Genomic DNA, 25,441 nt, shown 5'->3' on the forward strand with positions numbered 1-25,441 from the left:
CCTCTGACTGTATCCCGGTTGCTCTGGCTACTGTTACAGATTGTCTTTTACTACACAAGAGTACTCTAAGCCCAAAGAAATGCCGTTCTCTGCTTCACGCCTTCTCTAAAAGGGGAACAAGAATACCCTCGGCAGGGAAGGGAGAGGCAAAGATTAAAACAGAGACTGAAGGAACACCCATTCAGAGCCTGCCCCACATGTGGCCCATACATATACAGCCACCCAATTAGACAAGATGGATGAAGCAAAGAAGTGCAGACCGACAGGAGCCGGATGTAGATCGCTCCTGAGAGACACAGCCAGAATACAGCAAATACAGAGGCGAATGCCAGCAGCAAACCACTGAACTGAGAACAGGACCCCCGCTAAAGGAATCAGAGAAAGAACTGGAAGAGCTTGAAGGGGCTCGAGACCCCATATGTACAACAATGCCAAGCAACCAGAGCTTCCAGGGACTAAGCCACTACCTAAAGACTATACATGGACTGACCCTGGACTCTGACCTCATAGGTAGCAATGAATATCCTAGTAAGAGCACCAGTGGAAGGGGAAGCCCTGGGTCCTGCCAAGACTGAACCCCCAGTGAACTAGTCTATGGGGGGAGGGCGGCAATGGGGGGAGGGTTGGGAGGGGAACACCCATAAAGAAGGGGAGGGGAGAGGGGGATGTTTGCCCGGGAAAGGGAATAACACTCGAAATGTATATAAGAAATACTCAAGTTAATAAAAAAAAAGAATTTAATATTCAGTTACCATTTCATGAAATGTGTAAGGTATTTATGGGATAGACAATTTTGTACTTACTTGAGATATAGTGAGATAACATTCAGTTACTGTTTATGAAACCTGTCATATATTTATGGAATATACAATTGTGTAATTATTTGAAATGCAGTGAGACCACTAACAAAAAAAAAAAAAGAAATGCCATTCTCAAGAAGCCTTATCTTAATCACAGTCAGTATTATCACGACACACACATGTATGTCAGATTGACTTTCATTTTTGTTTCATTTTATGTTTTTATGTGCCTCTTCAAATCTCTGTTTACAATTTTTATCATTTCATTTATTTGTTTTTTTTAAAGATAAAAAACCCAAAGTATTAAATGGGATGTTTATTCCAAGAAAGAATATTACAAGAATTACTAAACTACTGAGTTTTATCCCACTTAAGGGTACAAAGCTAATTCTGCAAGAAATTGGGTAACATGTAGAAAAAGCTAAATAGACAAGAGAGTTAACTTCAGTTATCTCTAAAACTATGCATTTTCCCACAAATGATTTCATGGCAAACGGCTGTAGACTCAGGGCCTGTATAACTTCGTGAGTGTGGTACACATGTGTGTACATAGTTTTATGATTGGGAAGAGATATGGATACATAAAAACTATACTTCATGTACTTTCAACCAAACTAAGCACATGTGGTGAAGAAGGATTTGGGGAGTGCCTGGATGGCATGAAACACACCACAGGAGTGTGTGCTTGCTATACAGCGGTTTTCACCCCTTGAGGAGAGGCACAGGCTTGCTATTGCTAGAATATGCGAGAGGCAGAAATCATTGTAGCTAAAGGTGTGGTCTAGTGAGATTGTTGGCTTAGAGTAGCAGCTCTGTACTTGTTACTCATATTCTCATGTCAAGGCTGTAGAATGGTAACATAATTTACACAGTTCGTATGGAGTGCTTTACACAATGCTTACAGGAGCAGTAATTGTTCTTGCTTCTATGATATGGCCAGTGCAGATTACTGAGCTCATCAGCTCTGAACTATTATAGAGAAACTGCCATCAATTTTTCTTCCTATGTATCCTTAGGCTAAATATCAACCAGCAAACCAACCAACCAACTAACCAACCAACCAACCAACCAACTAACCAACCAACCAACCAACCAACCAACTAACCAACCAACAAATCAACCAACCAACCAACCAACCAGTCAGTCAATCAAAGCAACAGAAAGAACGCCCATGTTACTGTTGACAGTAGAAAATATTCATTTGTGTTCTTATCACTGTTTCACTGGCTGCAATCTCTTGTCCACACACAGTCTATGGTGAGCTATCTGGGCCAACTAAGTAGACCATGGTGACAGAGAATGCAGGAGGAAAATCTTTGGGGGTCCATTCCATGGCTTCTGTTTAGTAGATTTACTCTGCTAATTACAATGCTATATTTGCTTGGGCTCTTGTTAATGTTCAATTACATTCTGAGGCATACATCAGCCAGGATAGGGAAGACAGCCAGAAGTGTGTGTAGCACCAGAGGAAAACTGGATCAGACTTAAAAATTAGACACAATTAATCTAATAAAGTGGATAATAAAAAGCTAAGTGTGACTCTAAGTTTTCTTCTCAAATTCTAGCGGCCAAAGGACACCTCGACAAGCCAGTCTCTTGCATTGCGCTCACATGGAGGAGGCATCGGGCTCTATATAAGTTTTGTTTCTGTGGAGCCCAAAACCTGGGTAATTATGTGCAGGATTTTCCTGTCACATCAGAGAATTACCCATAATTATGTGATAAAATGAAAATGTCTCAAACAGAAGCATATTCTCAAAGCAATTACAGGGGACGATGACAGGCAACCAGAAGGATTTGTGGAGTATCGATCTTCCCTGATGGGAAGGGATGGCTATTAAGAAAGAGGTTGGGGGTTAGGGGACAGGTTGAGAAGGAATTGGAAGGGGACAACAGGGCTGGCTCACCTGAGCTTCTCTTTGCTGTGCACAAAGCGCACTTTCTTCCCATTCACATCTTTCCAGCTAAAGTGGCCAGCCTTCTCCAGCTGGACCTCTTTGCCATTTCTTGAGAGCAGGAGCTGACCATTGGTGGGCGTGCTTACAATGTGGAACAGGAGATCTTCCACTCTGCCGTCTTGGTGTTGGATGTTCAGGAGAGAAAAGTCCAGTGGCTTCATTGAACCGATTCCAAGGGTCAAGGAGCCATTCACATGAAGACTTGGAGTGTACACTTTGTCTAGAAAATGTATGAACCTAAAGGTCAGACTTGTCATAGTCACTAATTGGTCTCCATGTATTTATTTTAAAGAGATAGGCCTTCAGTGCTAATTCAGAGGTACCCAGAGGAGATGTAGGCTATTCTGCAACCAGCATCCTTCTACCCTGAGGAGGCTCAGCTGGATGCCCGTGAGGATAACCAGAGCTTAGATAGAAGAGTTCAACTGTAAACTTGTTGAAAGACAATATTGGAACAGAGTTCAAAGAATAAGCTAGCGATTATTTCTTAAGTATGGCAAAATAGTTTTAAGATGAAAGAAAAAAAAACCCAATGTAATTGACATCATTAAAATTAAAAACATTTGTACTTGAAAACACCAATATAAAAGGACAACTTCTAGAATGTTTGCAAATGCTCGAGCTGGGGGCAGGGGCGGCAGGGGAAGTGGGGGAGAACACATATTCAGCTCTTATATCTCAGCAATGAAGGGCGAACTAAAAATGTATTGGAATTTGAATAAGTTTTTCTCTGAAGAGCTCTACACACAGAAGCCCAAGAAGCACACAAACAGTATCCAGCATTCGTCACCAGGTTGGAAACCAAAACTTTAGTTATGAAGGAAAGTTCACCTCGGTTAGAGTAGATAATAATAATTGTTGGAGAAACTAGACTCCATATTGATTGTTGCGAATCATGTAAAATAGGGCATTCGTTAGGAAATATAGTCGGCCAGTTCCTCAAATAAAATATAGTTTGCATGTGGCCCAGCAATGCTGCTGTTGATGCCATGGAGAATTACAATAGGCCTACGCAAAGACTTGCCTCTGGTACCTCATAGTTACGGAGACAAAAAAAGAAAACAGCTGCTAAAAAACATAAACAAAGGCTGGGCCTGTGGCTCAGTGGCAGAGGGCCCGCCTGACATATACGGGCTCAACATTCAGTTTTGAAAACAAACAAACATGGAGGTGAAGAAGTAAACCGATCCAAACAGCGTGATGTAACCATAAAATGCAGTCATAATATCCATAAAGATGAAAAGGGAAGCCCGGACGAGGGCAGGCTCTAACACGGATACACCTTGACATTAGAGGCAGACATGGAAGCCAGACATGAAAGCATTTATACTGGGTGGCTCTATTGATGGGAGATGTCTGGTGTAGGCACATCTGCAAAGACAGAAAGTAAATTAGTGATTGCCAGAGGCTGGAGTGACAGGGAAATGAACAGGCACTGCTAAAGGTTGTGAAGTTTCTTTTCAGGCTGTTGAAAATGTCCTGGAATTAGGTGTTGGTGACTGTTACATGACTTTTTGAATATACTTTTTAAAAGGATCACTATAATATAATTTAAAAGGATGGAATTTTTGTATATTTTATATCTTAGTAACCCAAATAAGGATTCATTTAGGGATCTTTTAAAGTAACAGGGATGCTTGGGCTCCACTGCTAAAGATCCCGAATTAGATGCTCTGAGTTGGGTCTCCTTAATTTTATAGACACCCAGGTAACGCTAATGAGCTGGCAGGTTTGAAAAGCACAGTCTTTTCCTGACACGAGCATCATATCACATGCAGTTAGAGTGAGCAAAGAGGCAGGTGTCTGGTTTTATCCCTAGAAGAGTACCCGTTAATCCACAGGGCAATGGCTCAGAATTCATGGGAAGTCCATACACCGTGGTCATAAAAGTTTGCTCATCTCTGCCCATGTTGAACATCTGATGACTTGGGAATGGTGATGTAGAATCGATCCTTTCTCCTGCGATGTAGTTTAACAAGGTCTTGGTCTGTCACCGTGCCCTTCTACAACTAGGTCAGAGGACAACTTGAGGATGCCGAGTTTCCTGGTGGTGACTCCTACATAAAATCGTCCTAATGAAAGTGAAATCTGTTTCCTAAGTTGACGTGTGCATTATCGCAAGAGCCGTAAGCTGACTCACAAGCACTTACAATTCCCAAGAAGAATCCAAATAAAGGACGCCAGAGATGGGCTATTTTTCTTTTTCTTTGAAAGTTTTACTCTCTTTAGAGATCAAAGATTTGGAGACAGACTATGTATTAAGCTGTCAGCATGAAAAACAAAAGCCCCATCTTAGTGCTGGGGCTGGGGCTCAAGGGTGGAATACTTGCCTACCATGTGGGAAGCCCTAGCTTCAATCCCTGGTACTGTCAAGAAATAAAAACAAAATACCAAAGTCATACAAAACCCCGGGAGCTCTCAGCCATGGTGCAACTCATAAGCCTTACCTATCCAAAAAGAAACGGACAAGGGTTAAACTTAAATTCACTTCTCTTTGCTTTTTAAAGGGAGATGTCTGTTCTGTGTTGGGAGAAAGAGTTCCTTACAAACACCTTCCAGTCAGTGCACCTCAAACACCTGCAGTTAATGGACCAGCCTTCCCACACTATTCATTTAGAACCCCTCTCCACTTTGTGTATAAAAGATGCACTACGGCACCTGGGCAGAACTAGCTATACGAGTTTACATGAAGACAATCCATGCATTAGACAAGTTATATGTACATGATTTTCTAAACTGTGGCTGCCGTTCAAGAATGCACGCAAGTTTACATCAAATTTCTTATCTGATAGTTATGACTTTTAAGGGACAGAGCCCTTCTGTTTTCATCCTAAGATCAAAGAAATCAGGAGTTGGATCTTCCTAATTGCCTATGTTCTACAAACAGTGCCTCGTGTAGCATCAGGGGTCTCTGCACAAATGGAAAGCTGAGTTTCACGTAACGGATGTTAACCGTATCTGGAGACGCACCTGTCTGCAGAGAGGTATGACTGGTAACATCACCAGGCTTCCAGCAGGGATGAGCTTACCAGTGCAGGTTTCATTAGATGAGTGGCCAGAGAAACCAGGGACACAGGTGGGCATGCAGAAGCCACTCTTCAGGAAGAAACCGTGGTCGCATAAGTGGCACCGATCTTTGTGGCTGCACTGCAAGCATCCCTGAGGGCAGGCTGTTGGAAAGAAGACACAAATAAGGCACAGCCAAGTACATCTCCTGGTAGGACTACAGCGGGAAGTAGAGATACCGTAACCAGAAGAACTAAATGCCAGCAATGGATAAAACTTGCCTCACTGTAACAACAGAAAATTTAGTTTCCTTGCTGATATTTGTAGGGAGCTGATTTCCCCCGAGGAGGAGGAAATGGAATAGTGAGATCCACACCTCAACTCACACATCATCATCTAAAGAACACCGCACACGGATGAATGTTCCAAAGGGCCTACTGACTTGTGAGAGATGGTGTTTAGAGAGACTAAAAGCACAGGCTCTTCTGGGTTACCTTTCCTTCTCTGCCCCTTACCAACTGTGACCCTGAAGTGCCTTTGAAAGACAGAGTGCTTTGTGCCTACTTGTCCTGCTTCCTTAGCTGGGATTTATTATGGTAGGGCTATGTGGTACAGTGTTAGGACTTTAGACTAGAATCAGAGATCTAGGGCTCAATGCATTGCCTTACAGAACAGGATTCTCTCTGTCTACCATGTTTTACCAAGCCATTGTGAACATTAAATGAGATACTAGAGGTGAAGACAATGTAGAGAAACGTAACTCAACGAGTTTTCCCCCAAAGCAGTGAGAAAAGACCAGAGTAACCTGTGCTTCTTGATGGCATTATTATTCAACGTCAAGTATTATTTCTAGTGAATGCACCTGACAACAGGTTTCAATAGAAGTGAGAGCCCGTAGGAATTTTTCTGAGATGATCCCATTGACAAGGAGGTTAAGGCTTTGGGCTTAACTTCAGTCTAGTAGTCAAAGCGCCAGTATTTCTCACTAACTGATTGCCCAAATCCTATTCCTTATGGATATGATATCAATACTGGGGTCATGAGCAATTTAGTCTACATGCTGAACGTTCTTTCTCCATACCAATATAGCTGACCCACTTTTAATGGGTACCTCACAGTCATTCGATATAAGCTTGGCATTCCATAAAATGCTGGCTTGGTTTCTACAAAGACCTTTAGGAACAATATTGATTCGTACAAGAGAATTATTGGTCTGGCTTCCTGTATTCTACTTAACCAGCATTTGGCATATGTACATGGGAAGCAATCGATGCCTTAGGCCAAGCTTGTTGACTTTTATTCTGCTTCTATGTCGGATGGTCTTGGTTACCCGAGAATCAGTGCAGACGACTTGCTGGCTGCCCCCAGCTCTTCCCAAAGCACTCAGCCAAGACCCAGCTTACCTGTGCATTTGTGTTCGGCGTGGTCTGCAAAGTATCCTTTTGCACATTCCTGAACACACTGGGCTCTGAAGAGAAGAAATGGCCCTTCGCAGCGTGTGCACTCGTGGGGGCCCTGGCACTGGAGACAGTGGCTGTCACAGCCTGAAAGACAAATGTCAGATCAACGAGAGTCCATGTAGTTTTCCAAGTGGGCTCTGGGCACTTATGGCAAAAGTCATGGAGCAATGGGACCCTACACCAGGCAAAGCTTGTCAGCAAGAGTGAGGGAGTCCCGCTCCTGGTTGCGTTAGCTGCAACTCTCAGTGGAGGACCTGGGGCCAGCCTCTCTACCTTTACGAACCATACATCTCAGAAGTAAAAATACTGTCCCCAACTCATCCCAGGGAGTTTGGATCCGATTATGGAAAATGCTAGACAAACACAAAAATAATGGCATGCATTTATTTTTACTGTAATTAATTATCAGTCCTTCCAGTGTTCAAATCCCTAGGTATACAAAGCTCACGTATTGAGAACGGGATTGTTAAATGTTTAAGAAACTCTAAAATTAATGGTTCATACAAATGTTTGTGTGGCCATTCAACTCTATGGTTGCCATTCTGATAGCAGATTTTTAGCGTGTGTTCTACTAGGGCATGGGAAAAGGAAGAGGAACCTGTCACCAAAAATAGAGACATCCCCGAGGAAAGAAACCAGGAGGTGTAGAAAAGCCAGAAGAAAAACTTGCCATGGGCCCCTTAAAAGCCAGAGGCTGACACTTACGCTTACAGGAGCCGGAGTCCCGGTAGTGCTGTGGTGAACACTGCTCCACGCACACACCATCCTGGAGGACATAGCCGTCCATGCATTGCAGGCAGTCTGTTCGGAGAGGCCCGGTACAGGCGTTGCAACTCCAGTCACACTCTAGAAAGAAAGCCCACATTACAACACCTTCCATTCAGTCCTCCATCGGTCTCAGCAAACCATTAGGAGGCCACTGTCTGTGGCTGTGAGAGGTAAAGTAAGGACAGCACAAGAGATGTCAGATAAGCGGGCTGTAACGAGGCCCTGGCTTGTAGGCCTTTAAATGCTTCTGGAGGTTTAGCATTTCCTAATTATGTCAGACACAGGCATGCACAAAGAGCAGTCCAAGCCTGTGCAGAGCCTGCTTGTCAACAGGGCTTCTGAAGAGCCGGATCAACCTGGCATTATTCCACCGGCACCTGAGTACTTCAGCCTCCTGCCACCCTAGTTCTTTATGCTTAACCTATTCTAGGGAAAACGCTTGCCCCACAGACCTAACCCTAACCCCCTCCAAATACTCAGAGACATCAGAGACATAGCTAAGAATGCTGCTGCTGCCTGGACACCAGGCTCATTAAAAACCTAATGGGGACAGCATGGCAGAAAGAACAAACTGTGTATAAAGGAACTCTCCAGAAAGAAGGGGATTACTGGACAATGGAAGACCTCATTTAGGGAAGAACAAACTAGTTTGGGTGTTTCTCTGTTCAACAAGCATCTATAAGGACACAGTTCATTGCATGGGGCGAATATAAAAGTGAGACACAGAGGCTTGTTAATACATATTCATCAGGCTCAGCATCGGATCCATTGAGTTGGGAGTCTTGGGAGCTGGGGCCCAGGGAAGCAAGCTCCTGCCCTCCCTGGTGGTATTGCTGTTATAAACATGATCATGTTTGTAGTTGGTGGTTTTGATGTCCCAGAAAACACTGATCCAATTAGAGAGCTCGTGTGGTGTGTGAGAGGCAGTGTTCTAGGTGGTCTTTTGTGGGAGGAGGGGAGGTATGTACCTGGATGATAAGTCATGGCCTGGTGAAGTACATGAGTTTTGAAGTTGGGCAAGTCTTTTACATCATCATTTGGCTGCTTTTCCTCTCCATTTTCCTACCTTTTCCTAAACCTCTAGAGGCCTCATAAAATATGCACTAGGTACCCATTTCCTGTCCACTGGAAAGACAAAAGGAAACAATGAATGTAAAAAATTGCCACAGAGTCTGGAGAACTCAGTGGTAAGCATGCACTTAGGATCTGCAAATCCCTGGCTTAAATCACAGTAACTAAGTACAATGCCCGGTATAAAGTAACAGCTCAGTAGAGGTCTGTAGAGGGACGGTGTGTCTTAGAGAACTTATTTCCACTCACGTCCATTTTCCTACCCAGCTAGAAAGCTGGGACAACTCATCTTTTCTCTTCCTTCACGGAGTATTGCTAAGTCCTTAGGCAGCAGGTACATGTGCAAGTTAGTACACATGCTCTGAAGGTTTATAGCATTAATCTATTTCACTTATTTGGTTGAATCCATCCTGAGGGGAAAATGACTGAAAACAGAGCCTTGAAAACCAGCACAGTCATGAAATCATTTATAACATGGAGGACCTGGGAGAAATTTGTTCTTCTTCACCACTGACAATCCCTGGTTAAAAAGAAAGGAACAGAAAAGCTCCTGTGGTTATGACCATGGAAGACCGCCTAAGCTGACCACCATGTAGGATTTCTTGGCATGGAAACTGTGTAATTTTGCAGAGGCTGAGGACTTCCAGAGTTTACTTGACAGACATTTAACCTCTGCTTCTAAGCTGGCCCTCCTCCAACAGAACCAGAGTGCTAGAATGCAACATGGAGAGATGCTAGCCTAAGAGGAGGCAAGGAAAACAATCAGACTCCGTTTTTCCCATGCTGAGCTCTGCCACAGGAATTCTAGTCACTGTGGACCAGGAAACAATGTTTGGTGTTTTCACCCACTTGAGGATGCTCAGTAGAGATAAAGAATTCAGAGGTAACTCCTGACTTCATTAAGTCAAGCAAATGAAACTTGCAAATGCTCCCTGGCCCGGGGAGGCAACGGGGGCGTAATGGACATCTCCAGAAGAGCCCCGTATAGAGAGGACAGTAGGGACTGTAGTAAAACAAAGACGAGAGCTATGCAGTTCAACCTACAGTTGCGCTCTACTGATAATAAACCAATTTCTGAAATTTTCAAAAGAAACAGAAAAATCTCAAGTGCAAAAAGAGGTAATGAAAACCTCAGCACAACAGACTATTAGGTAGAGCAAGGAAATACAACAGAAGGGTTTATTTTCCACTCGCTACCTCTGGCATGTTTCCCAATGTGAGATACACTATCGAGCAATTTGAAGTAACTGAAATAATTTGTCCAGTGGATGCATAGGTGCACGCATATATCTTGATTGCTGTACCCCAGAACGCAGAAGGCATCTGATGAAGGTGTTTCCCTGAGATGGGCGACTAGAGCAAAAACACATCCCTGAATAAAGGAATCCTCACGCAGTTCAGGAAAAGCTTTACCTTTGCAAGTCTTGGTGGAGATGTCAAGGTAGTACTGGGGGGCGCAGCTCTCATACTGGCATTCCCCAAATAGCAGGACCTTGCTTGGGTCTCGGCAGGAGGTGCAGCTGCCCTGTGAATCACAGCTTCTACAATGCCTGTTGCATGCTGATTGGTGAAGAGGAAAGGGAGATGACCAGATGGTTACAACCACAAGTCGAGAGGCACCGACCAAATCTAGACAGATGCTGCATCGGAGCAAAGCCTGGCTCCAACTTGCCTCTCAATTGTGGCCCATAACCCTCTTCTGTGAGCAACAGACACAGACAATATTAGTTTTATTTTCTAAAACAGAAGGAAGCAATCCATTTCCCGAAGATGAAGATAAATCCAAGAACAAGAATCCCACATTCAAACGTTTCTGTAATTCAGCTACAGAATTCAAACTTAGATGAAGAATAATGGCTTTATTTGAACATCACTTAGGAGATCAACCTCTCCCTGTCACTTATGATACAGACACATATGACTTTAGGTGACAACTTTATTGTGGAGATTGTGAAATCCTGCATTTTGAGACGTAGGACTTAGATGTGACCTAGTTTATTGGCTTACCTAGTTGTAATTCTTAGCAGCCAGGCACAAAATGGAGGCGTCCAGGGCAGATGCCTCACACCAGTCTGTTTTCATTCTCTCCAGTGGAACAACCGCCGTTGCTCCTTCTGCTCAGTTATCCGTGTTGGGAGCCTTGGAGTCTATCCTGACTCTCCCCTTCGTTCACCCAGATCTAGTTGTCCACTGAGTCCTGACTGCTCAATCTCTCCAACAAAAGTTAGAAACTTTATGCTTTCCTCATGTCCACAAGTGGAGATGAACCAAGGCTACTATCTCCATCACTGGAGTACTCTCATACAGTCCTCCCTGGTGGAGTGCTCCCATACAGTCCTCCCTGTTGACGTGCTCTCATACAATCCCTCCTGTCCCTGCTGGAGTGCTCTCATACCGTCCTCCCTGCTCGAGTGTTCTCATACAGTCCTCCTGCTGGAGTACACTCATACAGTCCAGTCCTCCCTGCTGGAGTTCGCTCATACCGTCCTCCCTGCTGGAGTGCTCTCATACAATCCTCCCTGCTGGAGTGCTCTCATACCGTCCTCCCTGATGGAGTGCTCTCATACCGTCCTCCCTGCTGGAGTGCTCTCATACCATCCTCCCTGCTGGAGTGCTCTCATATAGTCCTCACTGCTGGAGTACTCTCATACAGTCCTCCCTGCTGGAGTGCTCTCATACCGTCCTCACTGCTGGAGTGCTCTCATACTGTCCTCACTGCTGGAGTATTCTCATACCGTCTTCCCTGCTGGAGTGCTCTCATACCGTCCTCCCCGCTGGAGTTCACTCATACAGTCCTCCCTGAAGGAGTGTTCTCATATAGTCCTCCCTGCTGGAGTGCTCTCATACTGTCCTCCCTGCTGGAGTACACTCATACAGTCCAGTCCTCCCTGCTGGAGTTCACTCATACAGTCCTCCCTGAAGGAGTGCTCTCATACCGTCCTCCCTGCTGGAGTGCTCTCATATAGTCCTCACTGCTGGAGTACTCTCATACTGTCCTCACTGCTGGAGTATTCTCATACCGTCCTCCCTGCTGGAGTGCTCTCATACCGTCCTCACTGCTGGAGTGCTCTCATACCGTCCTCACTGCTGGAGTGCTCTCATACAGTCCTCACTGCTGGAGTGCTCTCATACCGTCCTCACTGCTGGAGTGCTCTCAGACAATCCTCACTGCTGGAATGCTCTCATACAGTCCTCCCTGCTGGAGTGCTCTCATACCGTCCTCCCTGCTGGAGTATTCTCATACCGTCCTCCCTGCTGGAGTGCTCTCATACCGTCCTCCCTGCTGGAGTGCTCTCATACCGTCCTCCCTGCTGGAGTGCTCTCATACCGTCCTCCCTGCTGGAGTGCTCTCATACCGTCCTCCCTGCCGGAGTGCTCTCATACCGTCCTCCCTGATGGAGTGCTCTCATACCATCCTCCCTGCTGGAGTGCTCTCATACCGTCCTCCCTGCTGGAGTACTCTCATACCCTCCTCCCTGCTGGAGTGCTCTCATACCGTCCTCCCTGCTGGAGTGCTCTCATACAGTCCTCCCTGCTGGAGTTCGCTCATACAGTCCTCCCTGCTGGAGTGCTCTCATACAGTCCTCACTGCTGGAGTGCTCTCATATAGTCCTCACTGCTGGAGTACTCTCATACCGTCCTCACTGCTGGAGTGCTCTCATACAATCCTCACTGCTGGAGTGCTCTCATACCGTCCTCACTGCTGGAGTTCGCTCATACAGTCCTCCCTGCTGGAGTGCTCTCATACCGTCCTCCCTGCTGGAGTGCTCTCATATAGTCCTCACTGCTGGAGTACTCTCATACCGTCCTCCCTGCTGGAGTGCTCTCATACCGTCCTCCCTGATGGAGTGCTCTCATACCGTCCTCCCTGCTGGAGTACTCTCATACCCTCCTACCTGCTGGAGTGCTCTCATACAGTCCTCCCTGCTGGAGTGCTCTCATACCGTCCTCCCTGCTGGAGTGCTCTCATACCGTCCTCACTGCTGGAGTGCTCTCATACAATCCTCACTGCTGGAGTGCTCTCATACCGTCCTCCCTGCTGGAGTGCTCTCATACCGTCCTCCCTGCTGGAGTACTCTCATACCCTCCTCCCTGCTGGAGTGCTCTCATACAGTCCTCCCTGCTGGAGTGCTCTCATACCGTCCTCCCTGCTGGAGTGCTCTCATATAGTCCTCCCTGCTGGAGTGCTCTCATACCGTCCTCACTGCTGGAGTGCTCTCAGACAATCCTCACTGCTGGAATGCTCTCATACCGTCCTCCCTGCTGGAGTTCGCTCATACCGTCCTCCCTGCTGGAGTTCGCTCATACAGTCCTCCCTGCTGGAGTGCTCTCATACCGTCCTCCCTGATGGAGTGCTCTCATACCGTCCTCCCTGCTGGAGTGCTCTCATACCGTCCTCCCTGCTGGAGTGCTCTCATATAGTCCTCACTGCTGGAGTTCGCTCATACAGTCCTCCCTGCTGGAGTGCTCTCATACCGTCCTCACTGCTGGAGTGCTCTCATACCGTCCTCCCTGCTGGAGTGCTCTCATATAGTCCTCCCTGCTGGAGTGCTCTCATACCGTCCTCCCTGCTTGAGTGCTCTCATACAGCCCCCTGCCTTTCCCACATCTATTCTGACCCACTTGCAACCCACTCTCCTGGTATCCACCAGTGGTGCTTTTATTAATATTGTCATGATTTTTTTTTTAAACCTAAAAAGTTTCTGGTCAGCATTTCTACAAATCTTGCTGCTCTACCTCCCTCCCTTCCACACTTGCCTGGAAATCCTGAATCCCCTTTCTAGAAACATCTCTCCTATCTCTAGCTCTGTCTGACTCATCCTTCTGCCTTGCTTCCAGAAAGCCTTTCTGGATGCCTCATTCTAGAACACTTTCCCAGGTACACCCTTTTGTAGCACCTCAGCATCCCTCCGGCCTCCACAGGCATATCCACACACATGTATGTGCACACATAAGCACATTAAAAAGTATGCAGACACAGGTACCACACAGAAAAAAATAAAACAGATTCAAAAAGGTGTGGATTCCCTTGGAGAGTTGAGACACATTTTCAAAATGATTGGTATGTTTCTGATTTCAGTAAAACTGATCCCTAGTATCCCTAGTAATACAATGATCAAGAGATAAGGTTTTATTTGACCAGTATTTTTAAATAATGACTTTAAAGAAAACAATGGCTCATGGCATTTTGATATGTCACATTTATAATAATATAGGAAACATTGTGCAGTTATGTTTTACAATTAAAGCAATAAGAATTCAGTTTTTAAAGTAAAGGAAATAAACCAAAAGCAACCAAGCAAAATAGGCAGAACTTAAGAAAGGTCATACAGGCAAGTAATGTTATACAGTCTGAACTCGTGTATTTAGGAGAGAGAGAGAGAGAGAGAGAGAGAGAGAGAGAGAGAGAGAGAGAGAGAGAGAGAGAGAGAGAAAGAGAGAGAGAGAGAGAGAGAGAGAGAGTGGGTGTGTGTGTGTATGTGTGCATGTGTTGTGTGTGTGTGCGTTTGTGTGTGTGTGTGGCGTGTGTGTGTGTGTCTGTATGTGTGTGTGTATGTATGTATATGTGTGAGTGTGTACATACTTGAATCTTGGCAGGAGGTGCAAAGAGTTATTTTTTCATACATATGTATACACACCATATGTATGTAACAACAATGAATGAGAGAGAGAATGAATTTGAAAGAAAGCAAGATGGCTATACAAAATGGTTTGGAGGGAGGGAAGGAAAGGGGAAAATTAGGTAATAATAAATTAAATGAAATTATAAAAAATAAATAATTAAAAATAGAAAAGTCATACATTTACGCTTTGAAACCAACTGAACACACGCAGGAAGAGGATAGTGGTTGGATAGCAGTCCCTATAGGCAAACCCCCTGAGGTAAGTTAAAGGCTTAATGTCAATTAAAAACGGTAACATGGCGACTAAAGACACTGACATACAGGCTTAAGCCGAGAAGCCTCCATTCACCTAATACCCTTTGGACCTTCCTACTTGACAAGGGGCTGCAAAGTGAGATCCAACTGCTTGGGTTCACAGGCTACTTCCTTGTCCTGATACCAAAGGATTGGTTGTAGCTTCCTTCCATCTCTGTCCACGTTCCTTAATCTTTCTATGTGGTCTGTCATTCCTCCTGGGGACCTGAATATACAATTTAGCTCCTTTAGTGACTACAGAAGGAGTAGATCTATGACAAGCACTTTGAAACCGCAAACGACTTCATGGAGTCGAAGCAGCCGTTTCACAGCGAGGAGCAGGTGGCACCATCTCTGTCTCCAAACTTGTCCTCTTCTTCCTTTCTAGGCAATCAGCAAATGGCTGTGTTTGTCCATCACACGATAGTCCCACACATGCCACTCACTGCCCCTGAGGTCTTCAGCTTCCCTCACCTGCCAGAGGCATGTGGCTGGATGCTCTTTTACATGCTTCTGGGACGTCACTGGGAGAAACAGAGGCAGTTCTGGGAGGCCGGGCTAGTAACCTCAGAAATCATTAAGAAAAGCTGAGATGTATTATCAGTGTCCCTCATAAACGATTGAGGGATCTTATAGCATGTGGAACTCATACATACTCTTACTATTCAATCCAACTTGGGTCTAAAAAAGACCCATCACCTCTGCTTTATCACTCCACCGGCTCCAGCTTTGCCCAGAACAAAGTCCAAGAGGGAATGATTTAATCACAAACTCTGGAAGGCAAACATGTGAACAAGGGAGGAGGCTTAAGTTTTATTTCTCCTTAGAGACATTTTAGAGCCAATCAGAAAGAAGACCCCAACAGTGGAACTGGTTTCTTTCTTTCCCTCACCTGTCCGTGCTCTGGGTACAAGGGTGGCTCAGGTATCCCTGGAACTTTCCTCCAGCTCAGAAGGATTGTGGGTCAAGTACCACGCACGGAGTTTATTTTTCAAAGTTCTTGCCTCATCTGGTTGCTCTTAAATCCCAGAGCTGAGAGAGTGCATTTCCTAAATACTTCTGAAAACATAATTTTACATTCCACATTCCTGGATTTCTTTAGTAGCATATTGATTGATGCCTCCTATAGCACTGGTGATAATTCCTCAATAGCTCCTTATTGTACGGTTTCTAGAATTGGCATGCTATAATGGGCTCTAATGGTGAGCACCACAAGGGCATAGCTGATGCTTTTTTGTGTGTTTCACATAATAGAGACTCGGCCCAATTTAGAGGCTTATTTTAGTCAGTTAAAGAAAAGGAGAAAACTTAAAGATGAGAGTTGGGAGAGTCTTAATTCAATGGAAACACTCCAAGAAATCCTATTTACACAGCAGTACAGCAGTTTGTGCCTGGGCCACCCCGCAGCAAGGCCAAGGCTTCCCCAAGGAGAAGGACTATGACACAGTCAGCTTTTATCATCTATTCTTCACACGAGGAATTCTGTTTAGTTCTTTTGGATTTCTATTTCTGCGATTCTGAGGCTGCGCGGATCTTCATAAATCTCAGTCACTATTTCTCCACCAACAAATACTCTCGCTCTTCAATAGAAATGCAAGCACTTCCTTCCTGCTCCTGCTGCATTATAGAATGTGTCAGTTCTGGCAGACAGCTGATATATACCACACCCAGCTTTTGTTACAAATGTGAGGAAATCTTCCCATTACTTCAAAAGAAGTTTCTATCTCCAGGACTTCAACAGATGATGCAAAATCCTGGATTTTATATACCTTTGCAACAAATGCAAATGCTCATACACAAATCAGTGAACTAGCAAAGACATCGTTCTTCCTGTCTGTATCTACAGAAGTATCTTTCACTGAGGGGTTAGCCTTTCATTCCAAATGGGCTTGAAAACAGTAACTGCTCTATGGTGAAAGAAATCTCACTCTCTGCTGAGTCTGTGTTAAGTGCTATAGTGGTAGGATGTACCTACTGTTATTAAATTCCTACTGTGGTTTAAATGAGACATGACTTTCATAGGCATACATATTTGGACATCTGACACCCAGCTGGCAGTTTTCCTGGAAGGTTGTGGAACTTTAGGAAATGGAGCCTCATGGAGTAAGTGGATCACCAAGGGTAACCTTAGAGGCTTTAAAAGCTCAGTCCTACTTCCTGTTCACTTTCTGCTTTCTGGGTGTGGATGCAATGCAAGCAGCCAGCCTTCTGTGTCTGCCACCATGACTTGGCTGCCTGCTGCACATCTTCTCCCTCCTGAGGGACTGTATCCTTCTGGAACTATAAGCCTAAAGGAGTCCTGTCCAGGGGATTTTTACCACAGTAATAAGGAAGAAACTAAGACATTACCTCTTTATAGAAAGATACTGTTGTCAAAGGTGACTTGTTTAAGATCATAATGCTCTTAAGTAACATTAGCATTTAAACTTCTAGAAGCCCCTCCCCAACTCTACAGATTCCTCAAAGCTACTAGTCTATAATGCCTTCCACCTGCATTGTAAAATTGAAATATCACTACCATATTTGTTCACTGTGATTTTCAAAGCTATAACTAATATTTAAGGGGCCATTTGTATGTATTTTGTTTATATAGTGCTTTCTTTCATGTGTGTATAAACGCTACATGTGTACAGTGCCTATGGAGGCCAAAATGGGACCTCTAATCTTCTGGAAATGAAGTAAGAGATGGTGGCAAGCCACCATGTATGTGCTAGGGACCCACCCTAGGTGCTCAGCAAGAATAGTGGGTGTTTGTCTAAGCAGAGCCAGCTCTCTAGCTTCATGATAGCTCTCTGAGTAACTTTTAGAGGTGAAAATAATGTAAGCAGCCTCAGCCTTCACCTGCAATGGATGCTTAATTGTTTTCCAGATCAGTTCTTTCTCTAATTTATCCAAACTCTTTATGTCTCATCCAGTGTCCTTAATGATAACCATACTTGTTTGAGATGGCATTTACACATGTAACTCTTGTACAAGGGGGAAAAAAAGCTAGATTTTTGGGAAGAAATGGAAATATTTCTTGCATGAGGTCAGTATCAATAGATAAATGTAGAAGATAAATTAAACACACTGATGGGCCTGGTCCACTGACTGGACACCAGTATGGGCTCCTTTCTCTGCTCAGGATCAAAGGGCCAGGTTGCTAAGATAACCTGAAACTGACTAACACTTTGTGTGAGACAACTGGAGGGGAAAAGGCAAATGACTCAGCCAAGATCACACAGCTACTCCTTAGAAAGGCAAGCACCTCCAACGGGGAGGGGGGGGACGGGACTGCTGTCTAAGCCGCAGTCTGCTAATGGTACCCATATTGCCTTTGAACGTTAGCTTTCTTTCTTACATTAAATAGAGGCTATCGGAGAAGGTGGAGGGAGAACTTCACATTCCTTCTAAAGGCCCAGAAAGGAAGAAGAGGAGACAGCTCTGTAAACTTACGCTGGCAAGCTTGGTTATCATCCAGATAATGCCCAGGGAAGCAGGTGGAGCTGCAGGCACCAATGTGGGTCAGAACCAGACCAGTGTTGCAAGAGGAGCAGGAGAAAGGCCCTCCATTCTGGCAGCTTCTGCAGGAGGGATGGCATCCTATGGAGGGAAGAGAGACATGAGTAAAAACCATGAACCCAGATATTCTCCTTGTGATGCTTATACCAACCTGCCGTGATCTAGACCCACACAGGAGACAACCCCCTGGGTATGTTTGTGCAGGGATAGATTAGACTGACAGAGGATGGACAATGTCCCCCTAAATGCAAGCAGCTGAGGCCCTGACTACAAAGGGGACTGGAAGCTGAGCACCAGTACTCATTATCTCTGCCTCCCAACTGGAGGCGCAGTACGGTCATCCATCTGAGGCCCCAGGTATTCCACCACAGCAGTAAGAAAACCACTAAGGTACTCCCAAAACAACCCGTGGAAAAGGAGACTCCAAACAGGGTGCTGGGCCAGGCTGCAGCCCTGCTGGAGGCTTCTAGCCCCCTTTGTCTCTGAAACACCAAAGCCTTCTCTGATATTAAAAGAACTCCATCAGCAGCCCCACCCCCAACACCATCCCAAGTCCAGCACTTACTCACTTTTACAAGTGCCTCTCTCTTTATAGTGTCCAGGAGGGCAGTCTGGAACGCAGTGATCTCCAAGCAGCAGGTGGCGGGCATGCTGGCACTTTAGGCACACGCTACCAGTGTCTTGGAGATTGGCCACACAGTGCTGGCACAGAGGATGGCAGTCTGGAAGGGGAAGAGGGAGGGAAATGAGCACTGACGTTCATGAGCTGAAGTCTAGTCAGTACACCACATGGCAGAGGGGGTTCAATTACCACAGCTGCAGCTCAGCCATCCAGAGAGGAGGCCAGAGGCAGCACCCAAGCAAAGAAGAGACTGGGGACTTTGTACAAACCGTGTGGGCTTGAGGTTTGTAGTAAATGGTTTTAGTAAATGCTAGGCCCAGCACAGCAATTGAGTTTTCATTTCTTTCCAATTGAACGACCTTCAAGTACTAGGGCTTTGTGTGATAGATACTTGACACGGTAGAGAGAAATGTCAGACCAAGAGAAACAGCAAGATCATTACGTGTAACTTCTCCCTCCCCCCCAGAGCAAGAGCCCTCGAGGGCTGTGTGTCCCCACCACGGGGCAGGCTCTTGAGCCTGCCACAGGACTCCTCCACATGGCCTCCAGAGCCCGCACTTCGTAGTCAGCCTTTGGAATGGGGACAGGGAGCTTAACAGATAATTGGTCTGAGTTGGTTGCTCACTTTGGTCTTTAACGGAAGATAGAATTATAACAAAGGGCTGTGCATGGAAAAAAAAAATCACGACCTGATAGATGGGTCTCGGCAGCTCTGTCATACCAGCTGTGATTAAAGCCATAAAACAAATTATCTTGTGGAGCCAGCACTCTCTTGCCCGCACTTATACAAGAGTCATCCTTTAATACAGAGCTCAATTGGGTTCAGCTTCCATTGTGGCCTAACACTCCCTCTGCCCTGCCTTCAAGTAGTAATCACCCTCAAAGCCTCATCCACCATCCTTCATCTCCATGGCAGAAGAAACTCGAGGATCCTGTATCACTCACAGAAATGAAAACAGTTGAGGGCAGGGCAGGAAGAAAGGACTCTGGTTTTAGGGCCGTTCCATGTTCCCCGTGGAACTCTAAGCACTTCGTACCTGTTCCTACCCTACCAGAGCTCAGATGCCGTGCTTCATCTCTTGACATTATAGGTCAAGACAGTGATCTGGGCCACATTTGCTCTTTCAAAAAAAAAAAGCCCATGTCAGCTACACAGATCACATCCATGATCCCTGCTCAAACAGACCTGGCTCCTGTGCTTTTGGAGAAACTCATGTTAACTTGCTTTAATGTTGGTTGTCTACAAATAGTCTCGGCACAGGAAGCACGGGTCTCATTCCCACCCCCACACTCCACCCAGCATGAGACCATTGCCCTAGAAACCCTCTGCTGCTGCCCCAGAAATTAAGTCAAAATGTCCTCCTCAAAAAAAATGCTGGCTCTTGAAGTATCACACAAACCAAGATACCTGGCCTGTTTCTGAACTTGGAAGTTTCAGAAAGCAGGTAGCCTTTGAGTGATATGAGAGACAACTCATGACATCCTAGGAGCCAAAGGAATCCTTATTAAAGCTCTTCAGTACATCGGGAAGGAAATGGTGACTTCGCTAAAAGAAATAAGAGTTGGACAACGGTGGCATACACCTTTAGTCCCAGCAATTGGGAGGCAGAGGTAGGCAGATCTCTGCGAGGTGGAGACCAGCAGCCTGGTCTATAGAGCGAGTTATAGCACAGCCAAAGCTACACACAGAAACTCTGTCTCGAAAACAAAAACAGAACAAATAAACAAGTAAAAAACAAACAGAAAACAAAACAAAACAAAACAGAAAACAACACAAACACCAGAAAATAAAATAAAATAAAATAAGAGAAGACTACTGTTGCCTGACCCTCTTTGCTGTGTATGACTCACATAATGCCAAGCACATTCCTCACAGGGTAGGTGCATAACCCTACCCCTGAAGAAGTTGAAATGCCTCAGAAAATATAGGTAAATGAAGGTAGCATTCTCTGAAGATAGAGGGCCAGGAGACATTCACTACCCAATAAAGGATTTTGTGCCATGAGCTTGTACTCCTCCTGACAAGTGTGGGCAGAATACCCTGGGTTTGGGCATGCATGGATAAGATTTGTGGGTGTTCCATTGGGAAAAGAGTTACAGCTGACTGATGCCTTCTCAACCAGAGTCATGAAAGAGAACAATCACCATGGTGGCACTTTGAAGAGAAAGTAAGCAGGTCTCTGGAGTAGTCTAAGAGTAGAATAAAAAGGTATTTGTGGATCTGTCTGATCTTGGGGATTTTGCAAACTGTTTGCATGATAGACACCATTCGTGTTACGTTATCCAGCTGGGGCTGGGCTGTGAACAGTTCTCTTTGCTCTTTCAACAGCCACCCTGAAACTCTCTCTATTCCTTCCAAGAAACCACCAAACCATGCCCAAGTGTTGTGGTCGACTTCACTCAGTCCACATGCACTATACCCTCCATGCGTTTCCTTCAGCTATGAACATTTTCTCAATTCTTACTTTCTACCTCACAGGATTCCTCACTGACATTCTGGAAGAGTCCCTGGTGTTCTCCCTGATCCCTTCACTCTATCCTTGACCCAACGAAACACGCTACATGCCACATCCAGCCCTCAGAGGACTTTGTACAAACACTGTGGCTCCCTGGGTTTCCCTAACCACCTGTTACTGCCTTGATTGCAAAATGGTCTTCACAGGCTCCCGTATTTAACACTCAGTTGATGATGATACTTTGGGGGTTGTGGAACCTTCAGGAAGTAGGACATAGCTGGAGGAAATAGTTTGCCAGGCTTGGGAGAAGTAGGTCTAAGGTTGCACTTCAGTCTGGCTTTAGCCTCCTTTTATCTGATTACCCTGAGGTGAGCAAGCCTCCACCCTCTCCTACTACCTACTATGTTGTTTTCTCCACCATGATGAATGGTGTCCCCTAAAACTGCAAGCCAAAGTAAAACCCTTCTTCCCTTGACTTGCTCCTGTGATCAGAGAAAAAATTAACTAACACAGCACTGTTTCCTTCCCTTCCTAACACCTTACCTCGATGTATTGTGTTTCAGCCTCCACAATTCTTTGTCTTGAAAAGATCTCTTGAAGGGCTTCGAGTAACAAAATTGACTGGGTTCTTCCTTATCCTATGAGAAATCCCACAACACAAATACTTCTGACCAGCTTGACTCCTTGAAGCACCCTCTCTCCTCTCAGCACAGTTTATCCCACTCCTTAAATTGGTTGGGTCCTCTTTCTATGCCTCCAATGGACAGGTAAATATAGGAATTCATCACAACCCTTGAGATGGCTAATCTTTATTGCCATACCTCTGGGATGGTCATAGGGCAGTGGTTCTCAACCTTCTTAAACCCTTGACCCTGTAAGACAATTTTTTTGTTGTGGTGGTGACCACCAGACATAAGATTTATTGATATTTCATAATTCTAACTTTGCTACTGTTATGAATCAGTGTTTTCCAAAGGTTTTGGGTGACCCCTATGAAAGGGTCATACAATCCTAAAAGGGGTACCCCAGAACTGCAGGGGCGGGGGTATTTCTAGAGAAGTTTAAATGCAGAGAGAAGACTCATGTTGAATGTGGGTGATACTATGCAAATGAGCTGAAATCATGATCTCAATAAAAAGGGGGAGTTAGCTGAGTATACCAACATATATCTTTCTTTGTCCCCTGCTCAGAGACATCACTTTATCTGATACCTCACATTTTTATTGCGATACCTTCCCCCACAGAGCTTTCCTGATCATTCTTTTCTCTGTTATGAAGTCAGGGAAAGCTACAGTTAAAAATAAAACCTTCCTCCCTTAAGTTGCTTCTTTTGGGCATTTGATCACCATAAAGAGTAACTAATACAACCTTTGATAATTTCTATCCTCTCAACCAAGTCTGTAGAAGCCTCAAACCAAACATGACCGGCTTTGTGCACACAGACACCAGAAGCCAGTGGAAAGGGCTCAAGAGTGCTGGCTGCAATCACTCAGGGTCTCTGCTTCCTTCCATAGCTCCTTGTTAAAGCAGCCGTAAGAAGGCATCCATCAATCCCATGACAGATCACATGGCATGATAGAGTGAATACCCAGAGGCGGAGAAGAAATCAATAAATGACATCTGAAAATATAAAAGTCAACCATGAGTTGCCCAGAGTGTCACATTCATCCAAGTTAGATTATAGCTCTGCTTACACAGGAGATCCTAACTATTTCAGTTTGAAAAGTTGGACTTTTAGACTCTTTTTGTTCACTGACTATATTTATTCTATTGTTCACAAAGTCACACTGAATACCCAGTCCTATGGAGAACTTGATTCCACAACCACATCTGAGGGAGTTCCTATATTAGTTCCTTCACCCCAACCTTCCTTCCTGCTCCTGTCAAACACTAGCACCAACAAAACACCACTTAAATAAATATGTGGTAGAATCCTGCTGTGAATCACAGTTGGTTGACTGGTTTTTATTAAACCAAGGGAAAAAAGAATAATAAATTTCTAAAACCTAGGAAACAGCTTTCTTTTTTTCCAGAGGCTTGAAGTCAAAATCTTTCTGGGAATAATTCCTTGGGAGACTTCAGAATGACAGATGACCCAGGAAGGAAGCCAGACGCCAGAGCAACAAGGGCCCAAGGATCAATATGCGTGTTCTGACTTCCATCCAGAGAAGTATAGGACCCTAGGGCAGAGACGGAGCTCAGGATGACAGGCTACAAGTGGCCAGTGCCACCGGGCACCACCTGTGAGCAGGCTTGAGGGTCCAGCCTGAAAGCTACAGTCATCTACACAGAAGAGGGTCTCTGACGTGTTTGAAAGAGCTTTGGGGATTTTCTTTCTCTCACAGCAAAGCATTCTATGGAATAAGATATAAAAAACAATTTTTCAAAGCATAATCAAAAGACCAAACCACCTTAGGAATGGTTCTCAGAGTTCATGACTGCCAATGTTGACATTTTTTTTCTCTTTTATGTTTTTTCTACACAGCCCTTCACATGTAGATTTTTACATGGATGAGATTATATGAAACGTGGGCACATAGTACTTTCTGCTTAGCCCTGACACCATTTCTACACGCCATTAGGGGCATTCTGTCAACACTGTTTTTAAGAATGACATAACATCACAGCTCTAAGTGAAGGAAGGAACAGAAAAAGTCATTTTTATTATGGAGTGGACATTCTGTCTCCACTTTTCTACTTCAGGCTACAATGAGAAGCTTTGTGCATAAGTCTCTGCCTGCATTCCTGATCATTTTCAAAGGACAGCATTAATAGGCCTAACTAATATCATTACAGCTTAGATATGTGGCCTTGAACACACATTAGGTAGTGTCTCAACTGCAACAATACAAACCCTTCTGAGAAGGCACCATCCCATTCTGTCCCCCTGATTGATGGGGAAACCGAGGTGGAGCACTTCATTCCTGGGCTCACATGAGCCAGACAGAAGCAGATGAACACACAATTGCAGACATGAAAAATAGTGCCTCACAAATTCTTTTCTAGAAAGTTCATATCATTCTGTGTTTCTGTAAGACATTTGAGTCTGTTTTGTCATAACTTTGCCAGTACTACAAATTTATACATATATTATACATATATTTTACACACACACACACATACTCATACACACACACACACACACACACACACACACACACACACACACCAAAAAATTGGTTAATCAGGTTGGTAAAAACTTGTCTTACTATATTTTACCTTATTATTTTATACTTATAGGTGAAGTTGAACATTTGAAAAAATATTTTTATTTTCAAACAACAAAAACATTTAAGTGGCTACAGTATTCAGAGAGTATTTGGCACAGTTAATGACTGAGTATATGATTATGTCCAAGTAGTTAATGTAGATAAGAAAGCAATAATGGGAGCATCAACTCACATGTTCTCTCCTTACCGTTGGCTGCCACCCCCATTCACAAGCTCTCCCCGGGAAGTCAGCAAAACCTCACCTCCAAAGATTCCAAATCTGTAAGGCCAAGGCATCAGGGAAAGATAAAGGATGCAGGGAAAGGCCAGCAATCCAGGCATGACCATGCATTTGAACCAACAAGGCCTGTCTTTCCTCTATCCATACAATCTATAGCCTCTTCATCTTCTTCCCCCAGGCTAGAGAAGCATCCAACTCTGAGGAGAAGGAGCAGAAAGGCCATTTGCTTTGAACTGATTCCCCTCCCAGGAAGCAGGCTGAGCAGAACTGGGTCCTGCCTCTTGCCTTAAGGAAGGCTATGTCTGAAGTGTCCTTCAAAAACTCTGACCCAGAATTGTTCCTAAAGGACCGCAGGGACAAAAATGGAGAAGAGACTGAGGTAAAGGAGGTCTAGTCACAGACCCAACTTGGGATCTATCTCAAGGGGAGAC

At 44.7% G+C, this 25,441-nt stretch overlaps 1 protein-coding gene across 1 annotated transcript in view; it reads right to left on the minus strand.

Moving 5' to 3' along the window:
• The window catches only part of Fras1 (Fraser extracellular matrix complex subunit 1), a 408,507-nt gene that overhangs the window by 132,895 nt on the left and 250,171 nt on the right, over positions 1 to 25,441 (minus strand). Inside the window, 7 exon segments of the mRNA NM_001415086.2 lie at positions 2,708 to 2,978; positions 5,788 to 5,928; positions 7,168 to 7,308; positions 7,930 to 8,070; positions 10,477 to 10,623; positions 18,417 to 18,563; positions 19,052 to 19,204. Of these exon segments, the coding sequence (NP_001402015.1) occupies positions 2,708 to 2,978; positions 5,788 to 5,928; positions 7,168 to 7,308; positions 7,930 to 8,070; positions 10,477 to 10,623; positions 18,417 to 18,563; positions 19,052 to 19,204 (1,141 nt within the window).

This window comes from Rattus norvegicus, chromosome 14 (genome assembly GCF_021556685.1).
Source record: "Rattus norvegicus strain SHRSP/BbbUtx chromosome 14, alternate assembly SHRSP_T2T, whole genome shotgun sequence".
NCBI lineage: Eukaryota > Metazoa > Chordata > Mammalia > Rodentia > Muridae > Rattus > Rattus norvegicus.